We start from the raw sequence: 13,101 nt of genomic DNA on the forward strand, positions 1-13,101 counted from the left end.
GCCCCAGGCAGCCAGACCCCGGCCCCCCACCGCCCCTGCAAGCGGCACCCACCCTCCTGCCCGGCCCGGGGTGGGGGGGAGCAGAGCCCTGGGGTGCTGCTCCGGGGGTCCCAGCTCGTACAACCCCCGGATCGGGACCAGCGTTACCCCACGGTACGAGGAGGAAACCCACCGGTGCCCACCCACCCCTGGTGGGCTCAGGAGCCCGACCTGACCAACGCTGATGCTCAAACAGGAACAAAAGAGGCGACAAGAAGTGGGTCTGAGGGTGAATTTTATTGAAAACAATGACTGGGTTTAATGGGTACAGACCGTTCTCAAAAATACAAGGCTAGAGGTGCTTCCGATGCCAGTCAAGATCCTCGTCCTCCTTAAAACCCAAGCTGGTTGCCCGCAGGGCTGCCGTTCCCCCCTGGCAGAGGGGACAGGAAAGCGTCGGATGTGAAGAGGGACAGGTAGGACCCACGTCGAATGAAGCAGAGCAGATGGCACACGCAGGTGGCGTGGTGCCTCTTCAGCAAAGCCTGGCTTCATCCACAGGGTCCCAAGCCCACCCCAGAGGCATCTCCCCAGTGTTTGAAAGGGCAGATGCTCCCTTTCCCCAAAATACAGGAATCGGGACTTTCTCCAGGAGGAGAAATGCAAGAAAAAGAAACCAAACCATGCAAAAAAAAAAAAAAAAATCACCATTCCCTAAAGCACCAAAAAAGGGTGAGATAAAGGAAGGGGAAAGGGGTTGAAACAAGACGAGAAGGGAAAAAACAAAAGCTCAACATCAAAACAAAACCCAATCCAAAGTAACCAACTATGAAAAAAAAAAAATACAATTGTACATCTCAGCTGCAAAGCTGTCAAACCAAGGGGGTAAGGGTGTGGGTGCTCCCGGAGAGCATCGGGTGGTTTGCAGAGCGGGACCGAGGAGGGAGACGTGGAGAAGATCAATCACTTTCTTATTTTACATAAAGAGGTGGGGTGGGGGGTCAGGGTCGAACCAAAGCTGAACAGGATTTGTCCAGCTCAGCCTGGGCTGGTTCTCTTGGGGTTTGTCAACACAGGGAAGGGGATCGGAGGGGTGACGGGGGGAAAAGTGCTGCTGCAAGATGCTCCAGCGCGGGGGCATGAAGGACTGAAAGCCATTTGCCCTGAAGCAGCTTCCCCCCGGAGCAGCTCGCAGAACGGATGGTGTCAAGCAGCCCTGTTCCCAGGCAGAGGGTCCCCAGCGCCGCTTCAAAGCCCGGGGCCGCAGGAGTGGGGAGCAATGAATTTAAGGGGACATCATTCTTCATTGGGTGGGGTGACCCTGAACACTGGAAATGCACCCTGAAATCCAGACCTCCAGGGCATGAATTTCAGGAAAAAATTTTTTAAAAAGATTCAGTTCAAAAATAGATGCATTTCTTTTTAAAAAAAAAAAAAGTCTTAGGCCAGGGTGTCTTCTAGCGACCCCTTCCCCGCCACCCCAAATTGAGCCAGAAAAATGCTAGCCATTTCACCAAATCTGCTGGCTACATAGACATTCACACATTCATCATTGATTTAAAAATATATATGTATTGCGCGCACACATACACACACACAAATATATATTAGAAAAGAAAAAAAATCCCTCTGAAAACTCGATCTATTAAAAAAAAAACCAACAACAAAATCCACCGGTGCGTTTATCCCGTGATCATATACAGTAGAAGACAAATTCCTTTTGCTCCCGTAGCTCCTTGCAGAGTGCTCGGGCTGGGAGAGTGGGGAAACACATCAGGTTTTCACAGTGGATTTGTTAGCGGAGAAGGAACTGCTCCTCCCTCCTCCCACACAGAAGGGCTTTAATTTATAGCAAGTTAGATTAAAACTAGGAAACATGTTACAAAGTCCATTATATATAGACATAAAATGTACAACTGTCGGCAGCCCCCATGCGAGTCACTGGGGTTTCGATCTCGGCTGACACCTCGGCAGGCAGCTGGAGGGTTCGATGGCAGTTTGGGACACGAGGGGTGCAAGCACGGCCTCTGAAACGAGTGGGTGTCACAGTGCGAGGTCTTACATGAGCTCCAGGTTGGAAGGGAGATGGAGCAACGTCTTCTCCAGGAGCGAGGGAAGGTGGAGGCAGGGGCTGCGAAAGGCGTTAGATGCCCGGAGGGGGGATGTGTCCTCCCAGCCCAGGGCTGGAGGGGAGAGACACAGCGCCCGGGGACCTGCTCCATCACCTTGTGCCCGTGCGGGGAAGGGAGCACGGTGTGGAGGATGAAGTCCCGTGGGCAGGCGTGGGGAGAGCGTGGGTTGCAGCTTGCATCAAGCTCATTGAAAAATGCCTTTTCTTCCCCCCGAAAAGGGAGCAGCGTATCGATTGAGGGAGGGGGACGCCCGGTCTGGTGCTACCTCGAAGGGTCATTAAGATGACGAGCCCGGCATTGAAACAGCCTCTGGTGTGAACAGCGGCGTGCCCGGGGAGCCCCACAGCCCCCTAAAAAGCTGCGTAGGCTCCTGGGGGCAGAGAGCCAGGCACAAAGGGAAGGCGAGCGAGACCAGACTCCGGGGAAGGGGCTTTGGGCAGGCAGGGGAGAAGAGCGGGGCAAACGCAGCAGCATTTTTACTCTCTGCCTTCCCCAGGCAGCAAAAGAAACACAACCCCCCTGCGCTGTGCACCAGGCTGCTGGGGAGGAGAGATGCCCTCTGGCACCCGCTGCCCCGGCCCCGCTCAGGCGCCGCGGGCACGGTCCTCTCCCCGGGAGGGATACGCTGGCGTCAGCAGGGAATTCCCGAGCCTTCAGTCTCTGTGGCTTAGTTGGAAAGGTGTTGGCTTCAAAAAGGCTCATCCTGGGGGGATTTCATTTACAGGGCAAAGAGAAAAGAGATTGTGAGGCCGGATGGGGCCAGAGATGCCCACGGGTTGGGGAAGTGCGATTTGAGCAAACCACCATTAACTCGAGTCCTCATTCGCTCTTCTGCGGGGAAGCCAGGATGGAGGGGACTGCACGAAGCCGTGAGGTTTGAGTTAGGAGTCTTCCCCCAGGATCTCGGTCACAAAGGAGGCCATGTCAGTCTCTTTGGTGTCGTGCAAGGTAAAGAAAGGGTGTTCCTGCCAACAAGACCAAAGACAACATCAGCTGACACCCAAGGACAGACAAGCCCAAGAGCAGTCCCTGGGGGATGTCACGCAGCTGGCGAGGTGCTGGGGGAGAGGTGGACACCAACCTCCTCCCCAGGCTCCCACAGACGCCAGCCTTTAGCTTAAAGATTAACTAACGCTTTCAGGTTTGGCACTTCTAGGTTCAACCCCAGCGGGACAGCCCACCTTGGCAGCTGTACTACCGTCATCTGAGGCCCAAACTCACCAAGAGCAGATAGGACAGAGGAAGAAAACACCTAGAAACCCTGACCTTAACACCCATGAAATCAACACACCCTTCCACCTTAGACACACTACACCCATCCTGCTCCATGCCTGAAAAATCACCCCCGTGTCCTGTTGTCTCATTTTCCTAGGACCTGCTGGACCATTAGTTTGACTTTTGAAACGCGTTGCGATAAAAGCCAGCAGAAATGGCTTTGCACTTACCATAAGTTCTAAATAGTTCATTCGCTCAGCAGGGTTCTTCCTTAAGCTGGAAGACAAAAAATGGGAGAAAAAGGCTGTAGGATCTTTTTTTTTTTTTCTGTATGTGGTCTGTCACAAGGGATCTCCCCTTCCCAATCAACATAACATCCTTCTCATGGGCAGCACCCATTCCTCTCCCTCCTTGGCCAAGCAGGTTTCAACCACCAGCAAAGCGGCCAGGCAAGTAACTGGGAAAGGCCAACTCATGGTGTTTTGCCACAAAAAGCACAAGCCAAGCAGCTCGCTGCAGTCTGCCCCGCACAGCCTCGCTTGTCCGCACAGACCAGAACAAACAGGGAGGAAAGGAGATGGTGTCCCACCATCTATAGGGTGGGCAGATCATCTCAAGGCTCGTTCGAGCCGTGCCTCGGTGGGCTCACCGCTGCCTGGCAGCTCCAAGCAGCACACCAGGAGCAGAGGGACACCCCGAGGGGAGCAGCTACTCTACGTAGTACCCACAAAACCACAAATCAGCTTTCACCCAGAGGCTCCCAGACGCTGCCAGGGGTTCGTTCTCGTTTCATTGCCGCTTTGCCAGAAACCACCAAAATTTCAGCAGCAACGACAGCAAAAGGGGAAGAGAAACCTCCGTGCCTTCCAACCAGCCCGGGTGAGTCAGGCTGAGAGCAAAACCAGTTTGGGCAGCGCTTCCTGCCGTGGCCGAGCACCAGTCTCGGTACGGCGAGGTGGGGAGAAATGGGCTCCAAAAGGATGACAAACCCAGCCCCACGCTTTGCTCCAACCCCCACGGATCAGGGCTCCTCTTCAGCCAGGCTGGGAGAAGCCACCAGTCCCTGCCGGAGACTCACCACTGCGCCGTGAAGTCCACAAACTCCTTGGAGAAGCGATCGGTGGGCAGCTGGGGCGAAGGCTCCTCCACCACTTGCTTGAGCTGTTGGAAGGGGGTCCCCCAGGACTCGTACGGGAAGCGAAGAATGGCCAGTTCGATCTGAGGATGGAGACAGGCTGACATGAGACACCAGGACGAGCGCAACCCCACGCAGCTGCCTACCTCAGCCTCTGCAGCCAGCTCGCATTCAAAACGAAAAACCTCTTTCCTTACAAACCATTTTCAATTTGGGTCACACCACTTTTTTTTTAAAAAAAAAAACACAAAGACCCAGAGGCCAAAAATACCTCCTTTTGAGGCTGGCTCAGCATATTAATGCATTTACAGGAAGCCACCAAAGATATGTAAAATGGGATTATTTAAAGAGATAATAATAACAGCATGCCGTTTCTGCACCAGCTTCCAAAGTGCTTTGCTCTCCATAAGCCAGCCTCTGGGCTTCAGACTAGTATTGTATAAGCTAGACACAAAAAAAAAAAAAAATCCACAAACCCAAGAAAAACTGAAGTGCTAGAACATCACTTGGGAAGATCTTTGCCAAACCACCTCCATTACTGGGTCCTTCCTACAAGTCACCTCTGCTCTGTCACCCATTCAAGCAGGAAAAAGCCCGTCACAGCTCTTGGGCAGTCGCCTCATGCCAAGGGTCACTCCCATCTCAAGACAGGCAGCAGAACCTCCAGACCCGCCTGGCAGGGTGGGACAGGATGGGATGGGAGAAATGAGAAACCCGAAAGGATGCAGGGCAGAGCCAGGGACCCCCGCCTGCCTCTGGCTCAGACCTGGGGAGCTCAGCTCCTGCTGCTGGAAAACTGAATGAAGCCACCAGCCTGGAAAGGCCTGGATTAGCCCTGCAACTAAAACTGGCTGGTCTGAAATCAATCAAACCCCTTCAGAATTAAAAAAAAAACCAGGAAGCCAGCCCAGGAGGGCTGACATTAGAGGGTGTCAGACAGGTCAGGGCTGCAGGCTGGCAGGCTTTCAGCAAAGTCCCCTCTCCCATTCAGCTTTGGAAAGGTTGAGGGATTTCGTCATTCATGCAATCTCCCATCCCACAGCTTCCTGCATCTCGGGAGGAAAGCCGGAGCTGATTACATTTCCAGCCAGCCAGCCCAGCTCTGCTCTGCACTGGCATGGGGACACCAAGGAGAGGGGCTTGGGTTTGGCACTGCCGACCAAACTAGCTGAGGAAGAGGGAATATTTGCCAAGAGGTCTGTGCTGCAGGGATGCAGCACCCAAACCAAGTCACAGCGAACAGGGCGCAGGAAGAATTCCTGAAAACAATCTACCACAGAGAGACAGTCTCCTGGAAAGCGAGATGCATTCCCAGGCGGCATCCCCTTCGAGCCAACAGCTGGGATTTCCTTTGTCCTCTGGCGCCAGAAGATTTCAGCTGCCTTCTGCAAGATCCGTTTCTTGCAGGAGGTAGATAAACCATCCTGAGCAGCTGTGATTTTGGAACTGAAAGTATTTCCCCTTCCTGTTGGCTGCTCTGAGTTACCCTGCAGGCAGGACTTGCTGCAAACGATGCACAGCACCCCGCGCTGCAAACGATGCACAGCACCCCGCGCTGCAAACGATGCACAGCACCCCGCGCTGCAGCAGGGCAGGCTAACTCGCCCCGATCCTCCTGCAAGGCTTTGCTAACCCGGGAGTGCGGTGCATGCTGGAAAGCTGTGGCCCAGCTGCAGCAAACCCTGCTCCACTGACTACCTCTCCAGCCAGCACACAGGGAACTGCACAGCAATTAAAAGCCAGACTCTTGCATGCTCAGCTAAGCCCACTGTCATCCAGATATTGCCCCCTGGGAGTCTGCCATCCACACCAACATAGTTCAGAGCTAACTGGAGCTATTTGGAGCTGGCATTGTACACAAGTAGCTCTGTGAAACCAAGCGGAGGAGTACAAGGGAACCACGTGGGGATAACAGACCTTTACGTATCCCCCAGGATCCAGCAGGAACATGCAAGAAGGGAGAGGAGGAAACAGAAGGGGCAGAAGATGGATTATCTCCTGGCAAGCTTGCCAACCGACTCGGCAAGTGCCACGGCAGTGGTGGCAATGCTGGCTGCACGTCCCGGCTCACAGCTACCTCGCCCCTGGGGTGAGGTACCCTGTGTGCACAAGGCAGCAGCACCACCCTGTGCCCTGGGTAATTCATCTCATACCCTGAGCTACCATGCTCAGAATTTAGCCCCATTTGGTGGGCATCCACCCAGGGGTGAAGCCACCAGATACCACTGCTCCCGGCAGGGTTAGAGCCCCGCCAGTAGAGACCCCATCCCAACCCCAGGGCTGCAGGAGGTCCAAGCCCTCGGTGTTACCATTGTGATCCCCAGACTCCAGACATCCGACTTCACGTTGTAGCCCTTCTGGTTCAGCTCAGGATTTATTCTTTCTGGCTGTAACAGCAAAGCGGAAGATATTACAAGTCTATCTCATTTTCCCCAATGCAAACCCCACAGAGCAAATCTCTGGCTCAAAACCCGGGTTGTGTGGACTCCCCTGGCTCATGTCCCCATGGAGGCAGGGTCTGAGGTTAAATCTAGCACCGATTGCTCCACACAACCCACAAACTCTCCCCTCTAGCTCCTGAGTGAGACTTGTACTACCCCTGCAGCGTGATCCCTGCCCCAGGAGCACAAACTACCCACACAGATGCCACACAGGCGAAGGGAAATTCATACTGACTTGAGAGGATGAAATTAAATGATCCTGCCACGAAAAACCTCAGCATTTTCTAGCCAACAAGGAGCAGCCCTTCCAACCACCACAACCAGCACCAGCCAGTCTTTTACCCTTCTGCAAACGGAAGGTGGCAGAGGAAGAGTCTGCTGCGGGATTAACACACACAGCAGGGCTTACGGGGAGGGTAACCCCGTCCTTGGAGGACTCTGCTGAGTCAGGAAGCCCAGAGCACTCTGAAGTGGCTTCTATCTCAGGACAGAGGTGAACCAAGACTGATTTCTAAGCAGCAGCCTCTTCGAGTAAAAGCTGAAGGCAGCTGAAGGCTGCCGGCCCCGGCCCCACACGAGCACACTTACAGCCATGTACGGTTTGCAGCCGGCATCCATGGTCTTCGCAACCGAATCCACCAAGTAGCCGCTGATCCCAAAATCGCACATTTTCACATGTCCCTCCTTGTTGATCAGCACATTGGAAGGTTTCACATCTAAGAGAGAACAGGAGAGGGCAGATTGGGCCTTTGCAGAGGCATCACAGAGCCTGAGACAAGACGGGAAACTCCCCACCGACCTGGGAAGGGAGCAGGCAGGCCATAACACAACGGAAGGGAGACAAAACCCCACCAGTCTTTTATTGAAATAAAAGTAGACAAAACCCCACCAGTCTTTTACTGAAATAAAAGTTGTTCACAAGTAAAACTAGAACCATGCCCCTCCAGGCAGAACAGGCCTCCTCTCTAATGAGGCAGGTCAAAAGGTTGAAATAAAATGTTGAGGAGTTAACGCCCAGCTCCTTAGGAGAGATTTATGTGCCCAATACAGCCTTAAAAGCTCAACTCTACCAAGTTCTCAGGATGTCTTGTCTCATGCCTGTCATGACCTGTCCACAACTGCACAAGGAACTATACCAGGATGAAGAACAGGACCTGAGTGTTACAATTCCCATCTGTGATTTGCAAGATCTCCTTCAGCCCTCACCGTGCTAGAACTACCCAGCCAGGAAGGCTAGGGGATTTTGTCCTCAAGAGCTGCCTTCGATGCATCTCTGTACTCAAGGAGAGCTAGAGATGCCCATAAAAATACAGGTAGTGAGGAATTCCGTTGTTATATTCAACCCTTCATCTGGAAAGGAGGCTGAGAACATCATCATGCAAGCAGATGCATGAAGGATACACCTCAGGAATAGGCCTTGGGCATGTAGATCTGTCCACGATGGTACCAAGTACCATTGGACCCCATTGCAGGCATCCCAGAGGCACACACCACGCATCTCCTGCGAAGGAGTCCTCACATAACTTATTTCAAGGCTACATCTCCAGCCACATCACGCTAACTCCATCCAGCACCTACCTCTATGGATTACGGACAGTTTACTGTGCAGATGCTCCAGAGCTCGTACAATCTGGGAACAAACACAGTGAAAGAGTATCCATTAATCACACACAGCACCAGCCTTCCACTGCAAACACACCACCCGTTTCCACATGCCATGAGCTTGAACAGAGACCTCCAACAGGCTCAGGGGATGCACAAAACCATGTAAGAACCCAAGAGGCACTCACAGACACGGCCATTTTCCCCAAAATGTCTTCAGGGATGGTTTTCTTCTTCTCCAGTACTTTCTTGTAGAATTTATCTAGGGAAGTGTCCATGAGCTCCATGCAGATCCACACATCGCCCTGCAGGTGGAGAGAAAGTAGTTGAGAGGGAATTCCCTGGAAACCCCCGGGAGCTGAAGGGAGAGGTAGGGACGGATGGACAAACAGACACTGCCCCTTCCACACGGGGCACGCCAAGGCCCCTGCCACGTGGCCACTGTTGGCCACACCACCAGCACATGGGCTCCACACGGGATAGTGATGGGCACAGATGTCCAGGTACCACCAAAACTACCTGCGATGGCTCCCTTTGAGGGTCTACCCCAAGGGCAGTCTGGGCCCGTGGACAATGTGCTTGGGCACTTGCCATGGAAGTGAGGAATGGGACCAGCTCAACGCTGCCTGATGGAGGCAAGCCTTTCATTTTAAGTCACGGCAGCATCTCATACAGCCCAGCTGGGCTGAAGAAAGCAAAGGTGGTTTGGGACAGTTTAGCGCCTTCAGCGCAATTGAGGGGCCCCAGGTGCCATGCAGCCCACCAGCCATCCGCCAGCTCAGTACCTCACGGAAGAGGGCTCCATAGAAGGTGACGGTGTAGAAGCAGTCAACTGTCCTCATGGAGATGTCCAAGTCCATCAATAACCTCTTCTGCTCCTGAGTGTTCACAGTCGCTCGAATTCTCTGAGACAAATGTGAAAGAAGAGGTTTGATGCAGGTAGGATAACACCATTATCCCTCGGGCTGACTCAGTGGACCTGCGGTTCTGAGGCCAGGGCAAGTGTTTTGGGCTTATTTTGCAGCCAGTAGCACCCCAGGAGATGCCCAGATTCCCTCTTCCAGACAGCACCTTAATGAATAACAAACCCTCGGCAAGCTCTTCAGCAGATGCAGGATCAGGCCAGCAGCCTGGAGAGCCACTCCGACATCCAAACCCCGCACCATCTAACTGCAGGCACCAAGCCTGGCTTTCAGAGCCTGCTGATCAACCCCCCGGTGTCCAGCTGGTATCAGCACAGACCCTCCAACAGCCAAGCCACACCAGGGATACCAGAGGCTGCCAAACCGAGACAAGTCTGTCCCCATTTTGCTGCAACCAGTGGAGTTCAGCAGAGGCTCTCCGCTCCCTCGGAGCTGCATGTCCTGACCTCCATCTCCCTCAGCAAGCAGCTGTCCTCACCTTCACCGCCATGATGGTGCCGCTCTGCGCGTGCCGGACTTTCTCCACCACGCCATAGGCCCCACGGCCCAGCTCCGAAATTGCCACCAGGTCATCAGCTTCCACCTCGAAGTTCTTTAAGAAGAGAGACAAAAATCAGACATGGGCACGCTTATCACCAGGACATCAGCAGAGGTCCAACGTTTGCAGCTTGTTCATGCAGAGCACTTCCAAACAATGGTACCTACAGGACTCCACCACCTCCTATATGTACCAGAGGCACCACGCTTGGAGAACATGGGTGTAGTTTTTGCTCTGTTGAACCAGAGCCCAAACCCTCTCACCCCGTACTCACCAGGGCTCATTTAATTCCCCCTCTGCAGCTAGAGATCAGGACTTTCATCCTTTAAGCCAGGGCACGCTGCCACTGGAAAGGACACCAAAGATCGGTGCCTCTCTGCCTGCTCGGGATTACCCACCCAAGGGTATTTCTGCGGTTGCTGAACTGCTTGCAGGATTTTAACAGCTCCCGTGCCAACACGGGCAGCAGTCAGGAGCCTCTGCCACCACTCCAAATCCCCGTGCGCAGCCGGGGATCCCCCACCGCGCCCCACATCCCGAGAGATCATCGGTCACAAACACACCTACGTGTCTAATAACACCTCCGCCTGCGCAAAGCCTCTCTTCGATGGGATGGTGCACACAGCAACCCAATTCCTAATTATCAGGGAGTTCACATGGGTTTTACCTGCTTTTGATACTTTCTCCCACCATCAGAAAGCAGCCAGCAAGGTAAAACGTGAGTTAGCACCAACAAAGGAGCTCAGGTGAGTGCAACTACGTAAGTCTCGCTTCAAGTTGGAAAAAACCCATCGCCGGTGCTCAGACAAGCGAGTGCCCCATGCAGCAGGGAGCCAGCGAGCTCCTGCGCAACCCACGAACAAGTTTCCCTAAAGACGTGTTACTCTGTAATCGCCTGCTCTGCTGGGCAGGGCACAAACTGTTTGAGTGAGACATGGGCTATTTTTGGACGCTGCGTTCATCGCTCCTAATAAGTCACAGACCTTCTTTTAGCCAGGCTTTATCCAGCCTCCAGTTTTCCTCCGGTCTCAGGGAACAAAAACATAATACCAGGATGCCAAATTGCCCCAGTAGCCACAAAGGCAGCGAGGGTGGGAAACATCCACGGCACAGCACCGGATACCGTGCCTGCGAGCTACGCCCAGAGCGCAGAGGAAACAGCCTTTGGCATTAAGGAGCCAAGCTGGGAGATGTGGCTGCCACGCTCCCGGCCAGCAAGCTCCCCTTGGCACTGGCCACAGCACGGCCAGCAGCGACCAGGTCCACCAGGCCTTCCCACCAGCCCCAGCTCCGTTTATTTGAGGCAGATGTGCCTGGCAGGCAGCAAGAGAGGTCTGTGCTTGAGCTCAGCGCTGAGCTATGCGCTGCCCAGCACAGGAAGGTGCCGGCCCTTTCCTGGGCAGGACGGTGGACCCAGAAGCGAGGAGAGCGGGGCTAACGGGGACACATCCAACCCCCCACCCTGCCGCCCCGGGCAGCTGGCAGAGGAGCAGAGCAGGCTCGCAGCTCCTGCAGGGGCCTCCAGGAAGGATCTGGTGGTGCTTTTCAGGACACGTGTTCTGCAGTTGTTCCAGGTTATTGTTGGTTTTGTTTTTTTTTTTTTTTTTCCTGGCATTTAGCACAAGGCTTCCCCAGAAGCTGGCGGTTCCCAGCACGCTCCAGGAACCAGCATCGCCCTGCCCAGCAACAGAGGTGATGCACCGACAGAGCCAGCGCTCCCCTCCCTGGCATCGCTCACCCCGTGCCCTGAAGGGTTTGAGCCGGTAGTGGGGATGCAGGGATCCTGCACGGATCCGATGGACCCGAGGTCCATCATCCACCCCCACGGCCCAAAGTTCACCTTCTGCCCAAGCCCTCTTCCTCCATCTCACATTGCATTGGCTCCAAAAATACCTGGAACCAGACCCCTCCTGCAAACACCGGTGCAGGCAGAGCAGGGAAGGAAGCGTGTCTAGAGAGCTTTCCCCAAGTTACAGCACTCTCCCGTTGCAGACGCCATGCCCAGGCTGTTACAGAGAGCATCTCTCCCCAAGCTATTAATACACACAACACAATGGCCAGAAAATTACACAGGCAGCAGGGTTGTTCCCCAGACCCAGCCAAAGCTTCCTCTCCTCTCCTCTCCCCTCTCTCCTATCTGTCCCTTAACCCTTAAACCTTGCAGCAAGGCCGAGGGGCCCAGATCCCATCAGCCGAGCCACCTCCCAGCCTGGAAGGTAAGCAGCTGGGATATAGGGCTGATCCAATGCATGGTATTTTTAGCTCGTTTGCGAACAACCTTCTGCAGCCCTAGGAGAGCCCGTAACAAGAGAATGAAATAAAAGAGAGGCAGTGGCTATTTCTAGCAGTGTTTTTCATCAGGTCACTGGGAAAGGCTTTGGAGAGCCAGAGAGAAGCTTTGTGCCCAGCTTCTCCTGGGCCGCGGGCAGTAACACAGCCCTGCGGGTCAGCAGGACAAAGGGGACTTTGTCTGGGCAGCCAGAGCGCGCAGCGAGGCCACGCTAATTTAGGACGGATGGGCTGGGTCCGTGCATTCAGACAGAGGTGGCCGGTGGGGCTGTCAAGGGACCACTGTCATCTCCCACTACGGACAAAACTGCACACCCAGCCTTTGACACCCACCTGACAGGGACCGCCCGCAGGCAGGAGAGACCAGCCGTCAGAGACGAGCCGTCTTGCAAGCAGGGTGACATGTTCAGCTCCCCAACAGTCACTGCTCTAAATACACACAGACACCCCATCGCTCCACAGGGGAAAGGTCCTGCTATGGGATGTCTCACCCCTGCAAAGATGCACCCCATGAGGCTGCACCAGGACGGCACTGTCCTTCTCATGGGATGCTCTGAAAGCTCAAGATCTGATCTGACAGGTTGTCAGGCATGATCCATAAAACTCCCCATACAAGGGGCAAACAAAATTGGAAGCAAGCAAAAAATAAACCACATTGACACGTACTTTATCTCCGATGGTAATGAACGCTCTGGAGTCCAAGTTCCTCGGGGGCCTGCAAGAAGAGAGAGAGTGTCAGGAGAAAGCCCAGCTTCATTAACCCTCTTGGCCAGAGCCAGGTTTCACATTCCTTCGAGCACTTTCAGCCGCTGCTTTCCACTGTGCCTTGTTGTCGTGGGTTCAAACC

General features: G+C 54.2%; 1 protein-coding gene across 4 annotated transcripts in view; it reads right to left on the reverse strand.

Annotated features, from left to right (window-relative positions):
• Positions 1-258: 258 nt before the first annotated feature.
• Positions 259-13,101, reverse strand: part of MAP2K3 (mitogen-activated protein kinase kinase 3) — a 35,316-nt gene continuing 22,473 nt past the window's right edge. For all 4 annotated transcript variants that reach the window (XM_075165393.1, XM_075165392.1, XM_075165395.1 and 1 more), the window contains 10 exons: positions 12,921-12,969; positions 9,906-10,019; positions 9,290-9,409; positions 8,693-8,809; positions 8,481-8,532; positions 7,491-7,618; positions 6,771-6,848; positions 4,405-4,544; positions 3,557-3,602; positions 259-3,076 (listed from right to left, as the gene is read on the reverse strand). In XM_075165393.1, the coding sequence (XP_075021494.1) occupies positions 2,993-3,076; positions 3,557-3,602; positions 4,405-4,544; positions 6,771-6,848; positions 7,491-7,618; positions 8,481-8,532; positions 8,693-8,809; positions 9,290-9,409; positions 9,906-10,019; positions 12,921-12,969 (928 nt within the window). In that variant the 3' untranslated portion in view covers positions 259-2,992. The remainder of the gene's footprint in view (positions 3,077-3,556; positions 3,603-4,404; positions 4,545-6,770; positions 6,849-7,490; positions 7,619-8,480; positions 8,533-8,692; positions 8,810-9,289; positions 9,410-9,905; positions 10,020-12,920; positions 12,970-13,101) is intronic.

The sequence above is a fragment of the Calonectris borealis genome, chromosome 16 (genome assembly GCF_964195595.1).
Source record: "Calonectris borealis chromosome 16, bCalBor7.hap1.2, whole genome shotgun sequence".
In the NCBI taxonomy this organism is placed as follows: Eukaryota; Metazoa; Chordata; class Aves; order Procellariiformes; family Procellariidae; genus Calonectris; species Calonectris borealis.